General features: G+C 45.1%; 1 protein-coding gene across 8 annotated transcripts in view; it reads right to left on the minus strand.

Annotated features, from left to right (window-relative positions):
• LOC112229315 (receptor-type tyrosine-protein phosphatase U-like) overlaps nt 1–19,899 on the minus strand; it is a 283,382-nt gene that overhangs the window by 52,990 nt on the left and 210,493 nt on the right. For all 8 annotated transcript variants that reach the window (XM_042310050.1, XM_042310047.1, XM_042310046.1 and 5 more), the window contains exons 10-14: nt 18,601–18,710; nt 13,414–13,615; nt 8,858–8,960; nt 7,959–8,250; nt 1,550–1,586 (exon numbers count right to left, since the gene is read on the minus strand). In XM_042310050.1, coding sequence (XP_042165984.1) covers nt 1,550–1,586; nt 7,959–8,250; nt 8,858–8,960; nt 13,414–13,615; nt 18,601–18,710 — 744 coding nt within the window. The remainder of the gene's footprint in view (nt 1–1,549; nt 1,587–7,958; nt 8,251–8,857; nt 8,961–13,413; nt 13,616–18,600; nt 18,711–19,899) is intronic.

Genomic DNA, 19,899 nt, shown 5'->3' on the forward strand with positions numbered 1-19,899 from the left:
AGGAAAGGTTGAGGGAGAGACAGAGAGAGTAAGAGGAGAGAGAATCTATGAGAGAATGTGTATGAGAAAAAAGATTAGGATGGTGGGAGGAGGAACGAAAGGTGGTGGGATGGACAGGACATACATTTTATCTTCATCTGCCAGTGTTAGTATGTCATTAATCAGATATTGTGCTGGTGTCAGCCCGGAACACCTGAGGTGTGACACTAGTCTTCTAAAGACATCAGCATGCATCAATTTGGCTGGCGCCTAGCCTCCTTGGCTAGCTGAATCGAACGAGTGTGCTTGCGTACTCCCTTCAATGGCCTTCGCTTCAAAAACTAGACAAAAAAGCAGCAATAGTACTGTTTGTCCATTTTGAGACGCCGTCGCCAGCATACACTTCCTCAACATGTCAATAATTGTGACGGTTTTGCCTTAAGTGGCCCGTCTCTTTCCCCATCGGTCTCCCTGCTTCACACTTGACATGAGCTCTATCCTTTCATTACGCAGTCACAGAGAGAGAGTGAAAAAGAGAGGGAGGAGTGAAAGAGAGAGGGAGAGAGGGGGAGTGAAAGGGAGAGGGAGAGAGGGGGGAGTGAAAGAGAGAGAGAGTGAGGGGAATGAAAGAGAGAGAGGGGGTGGGGTGAAAGAGGGAGACGGGGGAGTGAAAGAGAGAGGGGAAAATAAATGTGTGAGAGGAACATGTTATATATGTGCATGTGTGTGGGCGTGTTAGAGAAAGATAAAGAAAGGTTGTATAATGAGAGAGTGAGAGAAGAAGCTTGAGGCGGACAGACAGACAATAAGACAAGCAAAGACAGAACGAGAGTGTGTGTGTGTGTGTGTGTGTGTGTGTGTGTGTGTGTGTGTGTGTGTGTGTGTGTGTGTGTGTGTGTGTGTGTGTGTGTGTGTGAAAAAATAAAGAATGCCAGAGTACCCTGCCTCCTGAACCTCTCTTTCCCACCACCACAGAAACTGGAACAGCACCAATCTCTCCTTTCTCCCTTCCTCCCTCCAATGCCACCTTGTCACCGCCACGTACCAAATTAAGGGTATTATAAATATGCTTCTGAGAACCATCCTCTGAACACACACACAGATCCTCTGTCCTGATGGGGTGTAGTGCCAGCAGACAATGGCGAAGAGAGACTCTTTGATGTCAGGACGCTTCAAATAACAGAGTGCAGGGAGAGAGAGAGAGAGTAGGGAGAGGAAGGAATCCAATTTCTACAGGGCTTCCTTCTCTAGTGTGCTCTTGATGTCAGGATGCATCAAATAACAGAAAGAATGCAGGAAGAGAGAAAGAAGGGAGAAGAAGGAATCTAATTTCTACAGGGTCCTCCCCCCTCTCTCTCACCCTCTCCCCCCACTCTCTCTCTCCCCCCTCTCTCGCTCTCTCCCCTCTCTCGCCCTCTCTCAGCTTCATCTTTCAAAACGCATCAGTGTGTCTGTGAAACATCATGAAGCACAGAACATGTAAACACTGCTTTGCCAGAAAGCATTCTTATGTAGTCTATTTCTCAAAGCCTCTCAATGATGAAGATAGAAGGGAACGATCTGAATGTACCTTTACGGGCAATCCGGATGCAGTTCATTCTCGTCTCCTGAAACAAGAATGGGAGGTTCATTAGCATGGGATAACCACAAGCAAAAATAAAACACATCAAACACCTATTTTATAAGCATAGAACAGGTGTCAGAGCGTGTGTGTACCTGTGTGTGTCTTAGTCACCGAGTCCACCTCTGTGTGGTAAAGTGCAAACTAGCTAATTAAAAAACTCAGTCAGGGAAGAAAGCAGATGACATCTAATTTTAAATGTGATTGTGAGTGACCTGTTCTCTGTTCTCATCAACAACATCCGGACCCCTGGCCCACCCAATCCATTATACACATGCCCCCCTCCTAACCCTCCACCTAGCTAGCCCATCACAGCGATACCAGAGACACATTGTCAAATTAAGATTAGCACATGCTAAATCAGGTTTTATACAAGGGGGGCAATTATGCTAATCTAATCGGAGCTCTGATATTGGAGTCAGAACCCTTTCACCTCAGCGCCTGCGAAATTGCCTTTTTTAATTGAAAACCTGTTCTGGGTGGATCTGTATCCACCCACCTCTTAGTCAGTTGTATTTACCCACAATTCACAGGTTATTACAGCCCCACCTGCTGATATATCATGTGTCATCTTGTCCTCTGTCAAGGTTGACCTGACTCTGAGACAGCCCCTTTTGGCATTAAAACAGAGTGGATACAAAATGGCACCCTATTCCATACATAGTCCACTGCTTATGACCCTGGTCAAAATAGAATGTTGGACTTAGCCATAGTATCCTACTGACTGCTGATGACACCTCCCTGCCTGCTATGTTCTGATGTTATTTATAGAATGATCCTCAGATATGATGCCAATATTTCTAGCTGATACCACAGGTTGAGTGACAGGTAGCTGGTAGCAGAAGATGATTATGGTTGATAACTACATTGACAGGAAATTAACCAGCAGATCCGATAGTGGACAGAAGCATTTCAAGAAGCGGCAGCTGACTACGCTGTTTAATATCTTTAATATTGCATCAATAGAGAATTGGGAAAAGGGTCAAAAGATTTGTATCAAAACTATTTAGTAGTTTTTTGCAAGGTTGGTCTGGAAATTCTGTCAAAATATGTGTGACGGACACAGCAAAAGACACTGACAGATTATATACACTCCGTGGCCAGTTTATTCGGTACACCCATCTAGTACCGGGTCGAACCCCCTTTGCCTCCAGAACATACTGAATTCTCTGGGGCATGTTGCTAAAATAATATCAATGTGCAAAGGAAAACGTCCTCACACCAGTACACCACCGCCACCAGCCTGTACCGTTGACACCAGGCAGGATGGGGCCATGGACTCATGCTGCTTGGCAAAATCCTGACTCTGCCGTCAGCATGACGCAACAGGAACCGGGAATCGTCGGACCAGGCAATGGTTTTCCGCTCCTCAATTGTCCAGTGTTGGTGATGGCGTGCCTGCTGGAGCCGCTTCTTCTTGTTTGTAGCTGATAGGAGTGGAACCTGCTTTGGTGCTCTGCGTTGTGCGTTCAGAGATGCCTTTCTGCACACCACTGTTTTACTGTGCCGTTATTTGCCTGTTTGTAGCCAGCCTGCTGGCTTGCACATTCTTGCCCACAGCGATAAATCCATGATGATTTAGAATTTCAATAAACATTTTTCTACGGCTGGCCATGTTTTCCACCGGGCTACCCCTACCCCAGTAAACAGCCCTGCACACCCCACAGCAACTTATCCAAGCCTCCCCATTTCTCCTTCACCCAAATCCAGATAGCTAATGTTCTGCAAGAGCTGCAAAATCTGGACCCCTACAAATCAGCTGGGCTAGACAATCTGGACCCTCTCTTTCTAAAATTATCAGCCGAAATGGTTGCAACCCCTATTACTAGCCTGTTCTACCTCTCTTTCATATCGTCTGAGATCCCCAAAGGTTGGAAAGCTGACACTCTAGACCCAAACTGCTACAGACCCCTATCTATCCTACCCTGCCTTTCTAATGTCTTCGAAATCCAAGTTAACAAACAGATCACCGACCATTTCGAATCCCACCGTACCTTCTCTGCTATGCAATCTGGTTTTCGAGCTGCACCTCAGCCACGCTCAAGGTTCTAAACGATATCACAACCGCCATCGATAAGAGGCAATACTGTGCAGCTGTATTCATCAACCTGGCCAAGGCTTTCGACTCTGTCAATCACCACATTCTTATCGGCAGACTCAACAGCCTTGGTTTCTCAAATGACTGCTTCGCCTGGTTCACCAACTACTTCTCTGATAGAGTTCAGTGTGTCAAATCGGAGGGCTGTTGTTCGGACCTCTGGCAATCTCTATGGGGGTACCACAGGTTTCAATCCTCGGGCCGACTCTCTTCTCTGTATACATCAATGATGTCGCTCTTGCTGCTGGTGATTCTCTGATCCACCTCTACGCAGACGACACCATTCTGTATACTTCTGGCCCCTCTTTGGACACTGTGTTAACTAACCTCCAGAAGAACTTCAATGCCATACAACTCTCCTTCCGTTGCCTCCAACTGCTCTTAACTGCAAGTAAAACTAAATGCATGCTCTTCAACCAATCGCTGCCCGCACCTGCCCGCCTGTCCAGCATCACTACTCTGAACAGTTCTGACTTAGAATATGTGGACAACAACAAATACCTAGGTATCTGGTTAAACTGTAAACTCTCCTTCCAGACTCACATTAACCTGTTGAGTGTAGGGGGCAGTATTTGATGTTTGGATGAAAAACATACCCAAATGAAACTGCCTATTTCTCAGGCCCGGAAACTAGAATATGCATATAATTGGCAGATTAGGATAGAAAACACTCTAAAGTTTCCAAAACTGTCAAAAATATTGTCTGTGAGTATAACAGAACTGATATTGCATGTGAAAACCTGAGGAAAATCCAAAGAGGAAGTGCCTTCTATTTTGAAAGCTCCCTGTTCCATGGTATGCCTTCCCTACATTTAAAGGGATATCAACCAGATTCCTTTTCCTATGGCTTTCATGTGTTGTGACCAGTCTTTAGACATAGTTTCAGGCTTTTATTCTGAAAAATGAGCGAGAATGATCATATCGCGTCAGTGGATGACTGGGTGCCAGCAGAGTTTTGCATGCCCTTGCAGTTTGGAGCAGACATTTTCTCTCTCACTCCTATTGAAAAAGCTACGGTCCGGTTGAAATATTATCGATTATTTATTGTAAAAACAACCCGAGGATTGGTTTAAAAAAACATTTGACATGTTTCTACGAACTTTACGGATACTATTTGGAATTTTCGTCTGCCCCGTCGTGACCGCTGGAGCCTTTGGATTTCTGAACATAACGCTCCAACCAAATGGAGGTTTTTGGATTTAAAAATAATCTTTATGGAACAAAAGGAACATTTATTGTGTACCTGGGAGTCTCGTGCGTGCAAACATCCAAAGATCATCAAAGGCAAGCGATTCCTTTTATTGCTAATACTTTCGTGACCAATCTACTTTGCTGTTAGCTATTTGTAATGTTTTGTCTGCTGAGAGAGATGTCCTAACATAAACGCTTGGATAGCTTTCGCCGAAAAGCTTTTTGGAAATCTGACACACCAGGTGGATTAACAACAAGCTACGCTGTGTTTTGCTATATTGCACTTGTGATTTCATGAAAATTAAATATATTTAGTAAATTAATTTGAATTTGGCGCTCTGCAATCCAGCGGATGTTGACGAAAATGATCCCGCTAACGGGATGGGTGTGCCAAGAAGTTAAGCATCTCCAATCAAAAATTAAATCTAAAATTGGCTTCCTGTTTCGTAAGTAAGCATCCTTCACTCATGCTGCCAAACATACCCTTGTAAAACTGACTATCCTACCGATCCTAGACTTCGGCGATGTCATTTACAAAATAGCCTCCAACACTCAGCAAATTGGATGCAGTCTATCACAGTGCCATCTGTTTTGTCACCAAAGCCCCATATACTACCCACCACTGTGACCTGTATGCTCTCGTTGGCTGGCCCTCGCTTCATATTCGTCGCCAAACCCACTTGCTCCAGGTCACCTATAAGTCTTTGTTTTGTAAAGCCCCGCCTTATCTCAGCTCACTGGTCACCATAGCAGCACCCACCCGTAGCACGCGCTCCAGCAGGTATATTTCACTGGTCACCCCAAAAGCCAATTCCTCATTTCCTCTCCTTCCAGTTCTCTGCTGCCAATGACTGGAACGATCTGCAAAAATCACTGAAGCTGGAGACTCATAATCTCCCTCACTAATTTTAAGCACCAGCTGTCAGAGCAGCTCACAGATCACTGCACCTGTAAACAGCCCATCTGTAAATAGCCCATCCAACTACCTCATCTCCATACTGTTATTTTATTTATTTTGCTCCTTTGCATCCCAGTATCTCTACTTGCACACTCATCTTCTGCACATCAATCACTCAAGTGTTTCATTGCTATATTGTAATTATTTCGCCACTATGACCTGTTTATTGCTTTACCTCCCTTAACCTACCTCATTTGCACACAGACTTTTTCTATTGTATTATTGACTGTATGTTTGTTTATTCCATGTGTAACTCTGTGCTGTTGTTTGTGTTGCGCTGCTTTGGTTTATCTTGGCCAGTTCGGAGTTGTAAATGAGAACTTGTTCTCAACTAGCCTACCTGGTTAAATAAAGGTTAAATAAAAAATAAAAAATGTAAAGAAATTCTCCTTCGACCTCTCGTCAACGTTTTCGCCCACAGGACTGCCGCTGTCTGGATGTTTATTGTTTGTCGGCCCATTCTCTGTTAACACTACTGTCGTGCGTTTCTGACTGGAACCGGCACCTGTGATCATACCACACTCAAAGTCGCTTAGCTCACTCTTTGCCCATTCTAACATTCAATCAAACAGTAACTGAATGCCTCGATGCCCGTCTGCTTGTTTTATATAGCAAGCCACGCCACGTGACTCAGTGTCTGTAGGAGTGTGTTTGTGATGTGTGTGTGTGTGGGTATGTGTCTGAGCACTTCTGTGTTTTATAAAGAACTGATTGCACCAATCTTGCTGTATTTCAAGCTCCAGTAAAGACATCCATCAAAGCAATTACAGTTCCATTCAGTGGCAGCAGCAGCTCTCAGAGCCATGGTTCTGGAAATCTACAGCTAATTATCCTGAATAATTGTCAAAAAATGATTTGCTTCCCCCTTTTTGCAGAGCCAGCAAATACACACACACGCACACACACACACACGCACACGCACACACACACACACACACACACACACACACACACACACACACACACACACACACACACACACACACACACACACACACACACACACACACACACACACCGCAAGTCCAGGCTGATTTGAATAGAGAAGTTTTATAAACAGATTGAGATAAAATTGCTCGCAGGGCAGACAGAGAAACACTAATATACATGAATTAGAATATTCCAATCTTATGAGCTGCTTTGTCAGGATGGAATAGAACGGTGGCTAAGAGCGCTCTAAGAGGTAGGTAAACGTACAACTATAATAACACAGTCATAATGACACACACACACACACATCAAAAAACATTTAATTGGGTATTAAGGGAGGACGGAGGAGTCATTAGAACTGCAAGCCACTGACGTCAAAGGGTTCAGTATTAGTTTTAATGATCGATAGTTGAGACACACAAGAGATTGAGTCAGAGTGTGATTCAGAAGACAGACACACACTGAGGATAAGTCCTTGACATTACAGCCAAGGGAAGTTAGTCATTTCAGCATTACAACCTATTGGAAACTTCTAACATGTGGTGCTTTTCCCCTACTGAATCCTAGCAACCAGGTAGGAAGCACGTGTTTGACCGGTTCTGCTCTGGGACTCTCTCTGATGCATTTTGACCCAGGCGATTGCAGTACAACGACTGAAGACGCAGTTTCCAAACCGCCTTGGCGCACACCTTTTACTAAACACTTTTTTAATAAATATGCAGCTACCAGAGTCATATGGTCATACTGTATATATGATGCATGATATCCAACTCTCTCTGAGAGGCTGAAGCCTAGGCAGACCAGACTGTAGTCATTTAGCTCCATATGGGCTTTATGATTGAAACAGCACCTGGCCCACTACTTCCTCTTTTTATCTACCTTAAGTCTCATTTCAGTTTCCTCTAGGCAGCAGGCTCAGAGGGGACAGAGAGAGAAAGAAAGAAAGAACGAGAGAGAGAGACAGAGAGAGAGTCCAGAACAGCCTAAGTTTCAGAGCTGAAGTACTTCTCTCCTACAGCTACAGTTTGACCTTCTCAATTCAATAACACTTGATTTGTCCCAAAGGACTGTAGTTTAGCCTGGTCCCCTGATCTGTCCGTGCTGTCTTGCTTACTCCTATGGCATGTTTGACAAAGTCTCCAGACTTGATTCAGACTTTATTGACAGGTCAATAAACTCACCCCTCTGAAGTTGCTTATAGCCTGGAAGAAGACCAGGTAGTTCTTGGAGGGGTCCAGGGGAGTGTTCCAGTAGCCGTTATAGGTGTGGTTGTCCCCTACGGTGAACGGAGTGGCCTCAGGGAGACTGGAGGGGGGAAGCTCAGCCGTGTAGTAGTGGGACTTAGACTGAGCCTCCACCTGGGACGCTGGCACAGGGAAACAGTCTGATCCGCTACCCAGCTCCCTCCTCCTCCTCCTGCTCCTCCTGACCCGCCTGGAACCGTCCTCTTCTACTACCACCACCTGGTACGCACTGCGGGGAGAGGGATGACAACAGACTGGTAGGTGATAACTACGCTGGAAACAAATGGCCCTTTTAAAGGGGAAATCTGCATTAGCTACATCCATTTTTGGACTTGTAAATTAGTTATATAGATTCTTAAAGAATCAAACTTAAAAATGCCTCATGAGCTTTGTTCAACTGTTGTACCTCATCAGAACCCAAAATATAATGTTGTTTTACTCCAATGTTTGTAAACAAAGTAACACTCTATAGCCTCAAAACATGGTTAAGACTTTAATTTTGATATCATGGATGGTCAGTCCTTGCTTCCATAGCTCGGTCTATGAATGTGAGAGTGCCAGGCCCATCTCTCAGCTTTATAACGAAACAGTGGTGGGGAGAATACTTTATTGTTGTTTCAACTACGGATTGTCCCTTTAAGGTCACCCTTGTAAAAAAAGTTCTCAAAGACACTTCCTGATTAAATAAAAGGTGGAATAAAATAAGAAACACAAATCAAATAGCAATGACATTTATTCAAAACATTCTTGTTATACAAGTGAATATATTTATCAAGTGGTAGACATGAGTGACCGTTGTGTGAGGCCTATTACTGTGATTAGTAATGTGACTGTACCTGACTGGTGCTCCTCTGCCCAGCGCTGGTCTCAACAGCACCGTGATGGTGCTCTCTGACTCACTGAGTGGGGCTGGGACATCCTCATAGTCAAACACTGGGGCTGAGAGAGGAGGAAGGGAGAGAGAGGAGATAAAGAGGTAGAGCAGGAGAGAGTGTGTGTGTGTGTGTGTGTGTGTGTGTGTGTGTGTGTGTGTGAGTGAGTGAGTGAGTGAGTGAGTGAGTGAGTGAGTGAGTGAGTGAGTGAGTGAGTGAGTGAGTGAGTGAGTGAGTGAGTGAGTGAGAGAAAGAGAAAGAGAAAGAGAAAGAGTGAGAAAGAAAGAAAGAAAGAAAGAGAGAGGAACAAAGAGAGAGAAAGAGAGAGAAAGAGAGAGATAGAGAGAGATAGAGAGAGATAGAACATGAGAGAGAAAGAGATAGAAAATGATGTTAAAAGAAAGAGAGAGAGATAGCTAAATTAGGGAGTAAGTAACAAAACAATCACATATAACACAGGAAGTGGGATAAAACTCATTCACATAGACAGCTGCAGGACATTCCCATAATTATTCACAGGGACGATAAGAATCCCCTGTAATTACAATACATCCCACAGCCACACCCCCTTGAACAGGACTGCAGACTGGAACATACCTTGGTGAGCTCCCATCTATGGGGAACACACACACATTGTATTCCCGTCTCTGTTTACCGTTAAAAGACAATTAGCAAAGGAGCAGCCAGCCAATAAAAAAACATGAGCTTTCACAGTAAAGAAAGATTATTAATAATCAGCTAAACCAACAGCCTCTGAAATGAAAGGATGCAAGACTTCACTCTCACACAGTCACACGCATGTGCACAGGTTCCTTTCACGCTGTTCCCAGCGTGGTAGCCAGGGCGCCAAAACAGCGGAGAAGTTTTGCCTCGCGCTTCAACGCTCTTAGCTGTTGTGGAAATTGATTACTCATATCGCGGAGTCTACCTGGTGTTGTTTTTCCATTTTGGGTCAGAAGAAAAAGGGTTCTTTGGCTGTTCCCATAGGAGAACTGTTTATTGGTTCCAAGTAGAACCCTTTTGGGTTCCATGTAAAACCCTTTCCACACAAGGTTCTACATGGAACCCAAGTGAATGCAGGTGAAATCTACGATCCCCTATTGATGTCACTTGTTAAATCCACTTCAATCAGTGTTGATGAAGAGGAGGAGACAGGTTAAAGAAGGATTTTCAAGCCTTGAGACAATTGAGACATGGATTGTGTATGTGTGCTATTCAAAGGGAGAATGGGGAAGACAAAAAATGTAAGTGCCTTTGAACGGGGTATGGTAGTAGGTGTCAGGCGCACCGGTTTTGTCACGCCCTGACCTGAGTATTCTTGGTTTTCTTTATATATTTTGGTTAGGTCAGGGTGTGACATGGGTGATGAATGTGTTTTTTGTACTGTCTAGGGGTTTGTAGGTTTATGGGGTTGTTTACCATCTAGGTGTTTATGTATGTCTATGGTTGCCTAGATTGGTTCTCAATTAGAGGCAGCTGTTTATCGTTGTCTCTGATTGGGAACCATATTTAGGCAGCCATCTTCTTTGGGTATTTCGTGGGTGATTGTCTATGTGATGTTGCGTGTTTGCACTCAGTATTTATAGCGGTCACGTTCGTTTTGATATTTTGTTTGTTTGTTTAGTGTACTTCGTGTTTGTTTTCATCTATCATTAAAATGATGTATTCACATCACGCTGCGCTTTGGTCTCCTCACTACGACGATCGTGACAGAATAGTGTGGTGAAGCTAGGTAGGAGACCTGCGCCAACTTCCCGTGCTTACCGGAGAGAGAGAGGGTCCGGGCAGGCACCGTGTTATGCGGTGGAGCGCACAGTCTCCCCAGTGCGTGTGCATAGCCCGGTGCGGTACATTCCAGCTCCTCGTATCGGCCGGGCTAGAGTGGGCATCGAGCCAGGTGCCATGAAGCCGGCTTTACGCATCTGGTCTCCAGTGCGTCTCCTCGGGCCGGCGTACATGGCACCAGCCTTACGCATGGTGTCCCCTGTCCTGAGCCACCAGAGTCTCCCGTCTGTCCTGAGCCGCCAGAGTCTCCCGTCTGTCCTGAGCCGACAGAGTCTCCCATCTGTCCTGAGCCGCCAGAGTCTCCCGTCTGTCCTGGGGCACCAGAGTCTCCCGTCTGTCCTGAGCCGACAGAGTCTCCCATCTGTCCTGAGCCGCCAGAGTCTCCTGTCTGTCCTGGGGCACCAGAGTCTCCCGTCTGTCCTGAGCCGCCAGAGTCTCCCGTCTGTCCTGAGCCGCCAGAGTCTCCCGTCAGCCAGGAGCCGCCAGAGTCTCCCGTCAGCCAGGAGCCTCCAGAGTCTCCCGTCAGCCAGGAGCCGCCAGAGTCGCCAGTCAGCCAGGAGCCACCAGAGCCGTCAGCCAGCCAGGAGCCGCCAGAGCCGTCAGTCAGTCAGGAGCCACCAGAGCCGCCTGTCACGCCTGCGATGCCGGAGTCGCCCTCCTGTCCAGAGCCGCCGGAGTCTCCCTCCTGTCCGGAGCTGCCAGAGTCGCTCCTCAGTCCAGAGGTGCCTTTCCGTCCAGTGGCGCTCTCTACGATGATCTTCAGTCCGGGGCCCGCTGCGAGGGTCCCCGCTCCTGAGGCGCCACCTAAGTGGGCCAAGACTGAGGTAGAGCGGGGTCCACGTCCCGCACCCGAGCCGCTGCCGTGAAAGAGGCCCACCCGGACCCTCCCCTTTACATTAGGTTTTTGCGGCCGAAGTCCGAACCTTTGTGGGGGGTACTGTCACGCCCTGACCTGAGTATTCTTTGTTTTCTTTATATATTTTGGTTAGGGTGATGTATGTGTTTTTGTACTGTCTAGGGGTTTGTAGGTTTATGGGGTTGTTTACCATCTAGGTGTTTATGTATGTCTATGGTTGCCTAGATTGGTTCTCAATTAGAGGCAGCTGTTTATCGTGGTCTCTGATTGGGAAGCATATTTAGGCAGCCATCTTCTTTGGGTATTTCGTGGGTTATTGTCTATGTGATGTTGCATGTTTGCACTCAGTATTTATAGCGGTCACGTTCGTTTTGATATTTTGTTTGTTTGTTTAGTGTACTTCGTGTTTGTTTTCATCTATAATTAAAAGGATGTATTCACGTCATGCTGCGCTTTGGTCTCCTCACTACAACGATCGTGACAGGTTTGAGTGTGTCAAGAACTGCAACGCTGCTGAGTTTCGCGCTCAACAGTTTCCCGTGTGTATCAAGAATGGCCCACCACCGAAAGACAGCTGTGGGAAGCATTGGAATCGACATGGGCCAGCATCACTTGTGGAACGCTTTGGGCACCTTGAAGAGTCCATTCCCCGACGAATGGAGGCTGTTCTGAGGGCAAATGGGGGTGCAACTCAATATTAGGAAGATGTTCCTAATGTTTTGTACACTCAGTTGAGGTTAAACCCAAAAATATTAGACAGAGTAAGAGTGTAACATACACATTCATGGCTAGTACTAACTCAGTATGGAGAAACTGGAGAAGGTGTGTAGTATGGCTAGATTCAATACCTTCAACCGCAGGATAGAAAACCAAGCCTTTGTAAATGTATGAAGGACCGAGGTTGAAGACCAATGAAGAAAGCACACTTTCCTTTATTGTGGTGGGTTTAAGAGGGCATGTTAGAGAAATACATGAATAGAGTTAAGTGGAAAAGCTAGAGAGAGAGTGATGAGACAGGTCAGAGGTGACAGTTGCAGTACTTTATCCACAGCAGCTCACAGGTCATGGGTCAAGCACTGACTGTGGCTCAATAGAGAAGACCTGTACAACCACGCAAAAGTGAAGGAGATGGACTGAGCCAGTGGGATTTATCCAGCCATACATGCTCCACCGTGATGTTATTTCATACTTTAATGCCACATCCTGTAATTTGTTTTACAACCAAACTCTTCATTAATTTAAATGGTCATTGAACAGCAGTGACTATTGTAGATTGTACATTTAAAGGGGTGGAAAAGCCACAGGTCGTTAACTTGCCTCCTCGTGCAATAGATTCATGTTGATTCTAGAGTGACTCACTCAACTAACTGGCCATTAATTCCCAGGAAATGGTATTATTTCTCACGAAACGGGGGGAAAGAAGAAATGCAAATTGGACACCCAGGGGCTGCTATTGTCAGGTGCTTTAGAGAAGTTGAAAGGCTACCACACTCCATGTTTGGAAACGATCCTACTGAATATTTATTTGTGTGCCAAAGTTCAGGCCTCCCGGTCTTGCTCTGACGCAGGTTGTGAGAACATTAGTGCAAAAATAGGTATGGGATCATTCACAAGCTCACTGTGTGGGAGAAGGGAACGTATTTTCTTTGAACAAGACCCAGGAACCCAATGCTATCCTGATGCAGTGAAAAAGGGTGAAAAATCATCTAAACATAAAGTAAGCTTTATTTTTGTGGACCTACCACATTTTTGCTTGCACAGAGTCAGTCCCATCTCTCAGGACAGAACAAGGAAATCAAGTTCAACAACCCACAGCTTCATTCTCAGCCCCAGCCCTAACCCTGAGGCGTCAGTCACTGCTTATTCCATAGAACCTCACCGGAGATGTTGGTGGTGATCTCAGTGAGGGCGGTCTGTCCGAAGCCCTTGGCGGTGCGAGCTCTAACAGACACCAGGTAGGTGGTGCCGGGGTGTAGGCCAGAGAACATGTGGTATGTTTCGTTCCTCAGTTTGGAAACGGTACGGCGAGGGCCTGGTACGTTGATACCTGGGTCAGATGACTCGATGCCCTGATAACTGATCTGGGGGACCGGGAACAAAACACAGACAAATAGGGTCACAATGCTGTGTTGTTGTTGTTGTAGTAGTAAGAGTATTGTTGTTCAAACAGATTTAGGAACAAGGAACAAAACACAAACCATAGAATCACAATGAGTAGTCTCTGATGACAAACTGTGAACATAGATGAATCAAAATGAGACTTGATTCCGCTACCTGAGATCATTTGATAGGTGTTGTTAGTGTTGTTATTGTTGTTAGTGTTATTGTTCTTGGAGGAGAGAGAGATGTTTTGCTGTGGGTTGTTTCAATGTGGGGAGTCAAGCAGATATTTTACAAACGAGGTGGTGTTACTGTGTCTCTGACTGTGCCTGCCTACCTGGCACCCCAACCCACAGTGACACCATGCAGCCCAGAATGAGATCATTCCTGTTATCATCATGTGTTACTGAAGGAAGCACTCAGAACATCTCCTCTGTCACCACGCAGACAACCAACACACCCCAATTATTTCTGCTGCTGTTCTTTTCTGCTTCACTCTCCTTTCTTTTCTCAGAGAGCACGTTCTCAGTGCCTCTATCTTCTAATGTTCCTCTCTTCTCTTCTTTCCCTCGCTCTCCTCCCCCATCTCTCTTCTCTCTCTCTTCCCTCTCTTCTCTTCCCTCTCTTCTCTTCTTTCCCTCGCTCTCCTCCCCATCTCCCTTCTCTCTCTCTTCCCTCTCTTCTCTATCCTCTCTTCTCTATCCACTCACCAGGCAGCTCTGACACGTCCTTGCTTCTCATTCTCCTCTCTCCTGATTCAACTGTCTATCCTCACTCCTCCATTCCTCCCTTCTTTCACACACTGCCTAAATTCATCTTCCCACTTCTCATCATCTTCTCCCTATTCCTACTGCATCTTCCTTTTCCTTTCTCAACCTTCAATATCTATTCCAACAATTTCTTCATTTCATCATTCTATCTATCAGTCTCTCTCCATCTCACTATTGACATGTCTCATGCAGTACTTTATCCACAGCAGCTCACAGATCATGGGTCAAGCACTGACTGTGGCTCAATAGAGAAGACCTGTACAACCACGCAAAAGTGAAGGAGATGGACTGAGCCAGTGGGATTTATCCAGCCATACATGCTCCACCGTGATGTTATTTCATACTTTAATGCCACATCCTGTCATTTGTTTTACAACCAAACTCTTCATTAATTTAAATGGTCATTGAACAGCAGTGACTATTGCAGATTGTATATTTGAAGGGGTGGAAAAGCCACAGGTCGTTAACTTGCCTCCTTGTGCAATAGATTCATGTTGATTCTAGAGTGACTCACTCAACTAACTGGCCATTAATTCCCAGGAAATGGTATTATTTCTCACGAAACGGGGGGAAAAAAGGAAGAAATGCAAATTGGACACCCAGGGGCTGCTGTTGTCAGGTGCTTTAGAGAAGTCGAAAAGCTACCACACTCCGTGTTTGGAAATGATCCTACTGTATATTATGAGGCTAAAACATTAGTGAAAAAATAGGTATGGGATCATTCGCAAGCTCACTGTGTGGGAGAAGGGTACATATTTTCCTTGAACAAGACCCAGGAACCCTATGCTATCCTGAGTGAAAACGTAAACATAAATAAAGCTTTTGAAACATCTTTGTGTGGACCTACCACGGCAAATCTGACCACGACTCCATTTTGTTGCTCCCAGCCTATAGACAGAAACTAAAACAGGAAACGCACGTGCTCAAGTCTGTTCAATGCTGGGCCGACCATTCTGATTCCAAACTTCAAGATTTCTTCGATCACATGGACTGGGATATGTTCCGGATAGCCTCAGACAACATTGATTTATACGCTGATTCGGTGAGCGAGTTTATTAGCATGTGCATCGGTGATGTTGCACCCACGTTGACGATTAAAACCTTCCCCAACCAGAAACCGTGGATTAATGGCAGCATTCGCACAAAACTGAGAGGGCGAACCACTGCTTTTAATCATGGCAAGGAAACATGACCAAATACAAACAGTGTAGCTATTCCCTCCGCAAGGCAATCAAACAAGCTAAGCGTCAGTATAGAGACAAAGTAGAGTCGCAATTCAACGGCTCAGACACAAGACGTATGTGGCAGGGTCTACAGACAATCACAGATTACAAAAAGAAAACCAGCACCGTCGCGGACACCGACATCTTGTTCCCAGACAAACTAAACAACTTCTTTGCTTTCATTGAGGACAATACAGTGCCACTGACTCGGCCTGCTACCAAAACCTGCGGCCTCTCCTTCACCGCAGCCAACATGAGAAAAACATTTAAACGTGCCGGCCCAGACTGCATCCCTAGCCGCATCCTCAGAGCATGCGCAGACCAGCTGGCTGGTGTGTTTACGGATATATTCAATCAATCCCTATCACAGTCTGTCGTTCCCACATGCTTCAAGAGGGCCACCATTGTTCCTGTTCCCAAGAAAGCTAAGGTAACTGAGCTAAATGACTATCGCCCTGTAGCACTCACTTGCTTTGAGAGACTAGTCAAGGATCATATCATCTCCACCCTACCTGACACCCTAGACCCACTCCAATTTGCTTACCACCCCAATAGGTCCACAGACGACCAATCACAATCACACTGTACACTGCCCAAACCCATCTGGACAAGAGGAATACCTATGTAAGAATGCTGTTCATCAATTACAGCTCAGCATTTAACACCATAGTACCCTCTAAACTCGTCATTAAGCTCAAGACCCTGGGTCTCAACCCCGCCCTGTGCAACTGGGTCCTGGACTTTCTGACGAGCCGCCCCCAGGTGGTGAGGGTAGGAAACAACATATCCACCCCGCTGATCCTCTAAACTGGGGCCTCACAAGGGTGCGTTCTCAGCCCTCTCCTGTACTGCCTGTTCACCCATGACTGCGTGGCCATGCATGCCTCCAACTCAATCATCAAGTTTGCAGACGACACTGCAGTGGTAGGCTTGATTACCAACAACGACGAGACGGCCTACATGGAGGAGGTAAGGGCCCCTGGAGTGTGGTGTCAGGAAAATAACCTCACACTCAACGTCAACAAAACCAAGGAGATGATTGTGGACTTCAGGAAACAGCAGAGGGAGCACCCCCCTATCCACATAAACGGGACAGTAATGGAGAAGCTGGAAAGTTAAGTTCCTCGGCATACACATCACGGACAAACTGAAATGGTCCACCCACACAGATAGCGTGGTGAAGAAGGGGCAACAGTGCCTCTTCAATCTCAGGAGGCTAAAGAACGTTGGCTTGTCACCGAAAACACTCAAACTTCTACAGATGCACAATCGAGAGCATCCTGTCGGGCTGTATCACCGCCTGGTACGGCAACTGCTCCGCTCACAACCGTAAGGCTCTCCAGAGGGTGGTGAGGTCTGCACAACACAACACATCACCGGGGCAAACTAACTGGCCTCCAGGATACCTACACCACCCGATGTTGCAGGAAAGCCAAAAAGATCATCAAGGACAAAAACCACCCGAGCCACTGCCTGTTCACCCCGCTATCATCCAGAAGGTGAGGTCAGCACAGGTGCATCAAAGCTGGGACTGAGAGACTGAAAACAGCTTCTACCTCAAGGCCATCAGACTGTTAAACAGCCATCACTAACATTGAGTTGCTGCTGCCAACATACTGAATCAAATCTCTAGCCACTTTAATAATAAAAAAATGGATGTAATAAATGTATCACTAGTCACTTTAAACAATGGCACTTTATATAATGTTTACATACCCTACATTACTCATCTCATATGTACTGTATATACTGTACTCTATACCATCTACCGCATCTTGCCTATGCCACATGGCCATCGCTCATCCATATATTTATATGTACATATTCTTATTAATTCCTTTACAATTGTGTGCATAAGGTACTTGTTGTGAAATTGTTAGATTACTTGTTAGATATTACTGCATGGTCAGAACTAGAAGCACAAGCATTTCGCTACACTCACATTAACATCTGCTAACCATGTGTATGTGACCAATACAATTTGATTTGATTAGATTTTTGCTTACACAGAGTCAGTACCATCACTCAGGACAAAACAAGGAACAAGTCATCAAGTCTACCCCCAGCCTCATTCTATCAGTCTCTCTCCATCTCACTATTTACATGTCTCTTCCTTTTCAACATACTCTCTCTCTCTGTCAGAGCAGACTCCTCAGGCCCAGACCTGTGTGGACACCTTTCATTCATTCAGCTGTGTCACCGCAGCCTGCCTGTAAGCTCTAAGAGTAGGCTACAGAGGCCTGTGTCGGAGGTGACCAGGGACATATATACACAAAGATGTATTATTAATTAGAAGCATTTAAAGTTGCCCCCCATGTGAAAGTGTCTCTTCGGCCAATAAGTAATTATACTGTTTATCTATATATAATTGCAGTGCTGCAGTCAGAGGCTCAGCTCGTCTCATTAGCATAGGAACATATACGGAGGCCTGAACTGGGGGGGCGGGGGGGGGGATGGGGGGGAACATTCCCTATTAATGATCAGGGCGGATGTAAACTGTATTGCACGGGCAGGCAACTAGATTCAGATTCTGATTATTGTTGAAGCGGATGGTCGGGGGGCCGGAACATCATTTATAATAATTTGTACACTGCAAATTGACCACAACTAAGTCCAAAACCAGACTGTATTTCAAAATAACAAATATTTAATACATTGATTACATTGAGACATGATCACCTCTCTTTTTTTTAATTGAAATACTTGAACAGATTTCCTTAATTAAATATATTTTTAGCTGAATTCCCAGTGATTTGAGTATTTTTGGACCAAAACATTTACAAAAAAAAAAATAACAACACAGTGGTCTGTGTCAAGTTGAAGGAAATTAGAGATATAGATAAATATCAGTAAAATAAAGACAAAAAATATGAATAGGGGAGAAAAAGAAAGAGAGAGATCAAGATTGAGTCCGAGATAGCTATGTGATTGCAAAAAGGTAGACAGACGGAAAGTTGAGGGCATGTTCCATACCTCATACTGTGTGATTACCCCATTGGGCTCCACAGGCTCCTCCCATTTCAGAAAGATCATATCGTCCAATGGAGTGAAGGTCAGTGACTCTGGGGCAACGCCACCAGGAACTGGAAGAGAAAACACAACATAAACATTCTGAGAACTCGTAGTTGATTGCGTAGGGGGTCCAATGGGAAGGAAGTGATTACGGATATCTGGTTTCCAACCCAAGACAGGCAAATCGAATTGAGGACCAGAAGATTTGGGGAGTGTGTGCCTGGGTGGAAGATTGCATGTGTGTTTACATCTGAGTCTGATTGTAAGATTTCGCTGCTACAGTTCATGCAGGTTTCTTCAACTAACAAGTTCCTCGTGGCCTCGTGGCTGACAGTTAACCTCTTTGGGCCAGGGGGCAGTATTTCGACGTCCGGATCGAAAGCGTGCTACTCAGGCATATGCAAATAATTGGTAGATTTGGATAGAAACACTCTAAAGTTTCTACAACTGTTAAAATAATGTCTGAGAGTATAACAGAACTGAAATGGCAGGCGAAACCCCAAGGACAAACCATCCCCCCCAAAAAAACATTTCAGCATAACACTGATTTCAATTGCTGGCACTATTAAAATAAGACGAAATCCTCCCGATTGCAGTTTCTAGGGCTTCCACTAGATGTCAACAGTCTTTAGAAAGAGTTTCAGGCTGGTTTTTTGAAAAATGAGGGATAAGTTGTAATTTTTCTAAGTGGCTCCCATTTTGGCTGTCGTGTTTCCAAGTGTGCGGAGGAAAGGGCGTTATTTGTTATTTATCTCCGGTAAAGACAATAACGATTCTCCGTCTTAAATTGTATCGTTTACTTGCATATTAGGGTACCTAAGGTTTGATTATAAACGTTGATTGACTTGTTTGGATACGTTTATTGGTAACGTTTGAGATTCATTTTGAAGGAGGGCATCGGTGGATTATTGACTGAAGCGCGCCAGCTAAACTTGAGTTTTTATGGCTATAAAGAAGGACTTTATCGAACAAAAGGACCATGTGTAATGTAACAGACCTTTTGGAGTGCCAACAGAAGATCTTCAAAGGTAAGGCATATAATATATCGCTATTTCTGATTTTCGTGTCGCAACTGCCTGGTTGAAACATGATTTGTCATGCATCTGTGTGCGGGGGACTGTCCTCAGATAATCGCATGGTTTGCTTTCGCTGTAAAGCATTTTCGGAATCTGGCACCTTGGCTGGATTAACAAGAAGTTAAGCTTTATTTTGATGTATAACACATATATTTTCAAGAATGTTAAATATTTACATTTTGTA

This window comes from Oncorhynchus tshawytscha, linkage group LG31 (genome assembly GCF_018296145.1).
Source record: "Oncorhynchus tshawytscha isolate Ot180627B linkage group LG31, Otsh_v2.0, whole genome shotgun sequence".
Classification (NCBI taxonomy): Eukaryota; Metazoa; Chordata; class Actinopteri; order Salmoniformes; family Salmonidae; genus Oncorhynchus; species Oncorhynchus tshawytscha.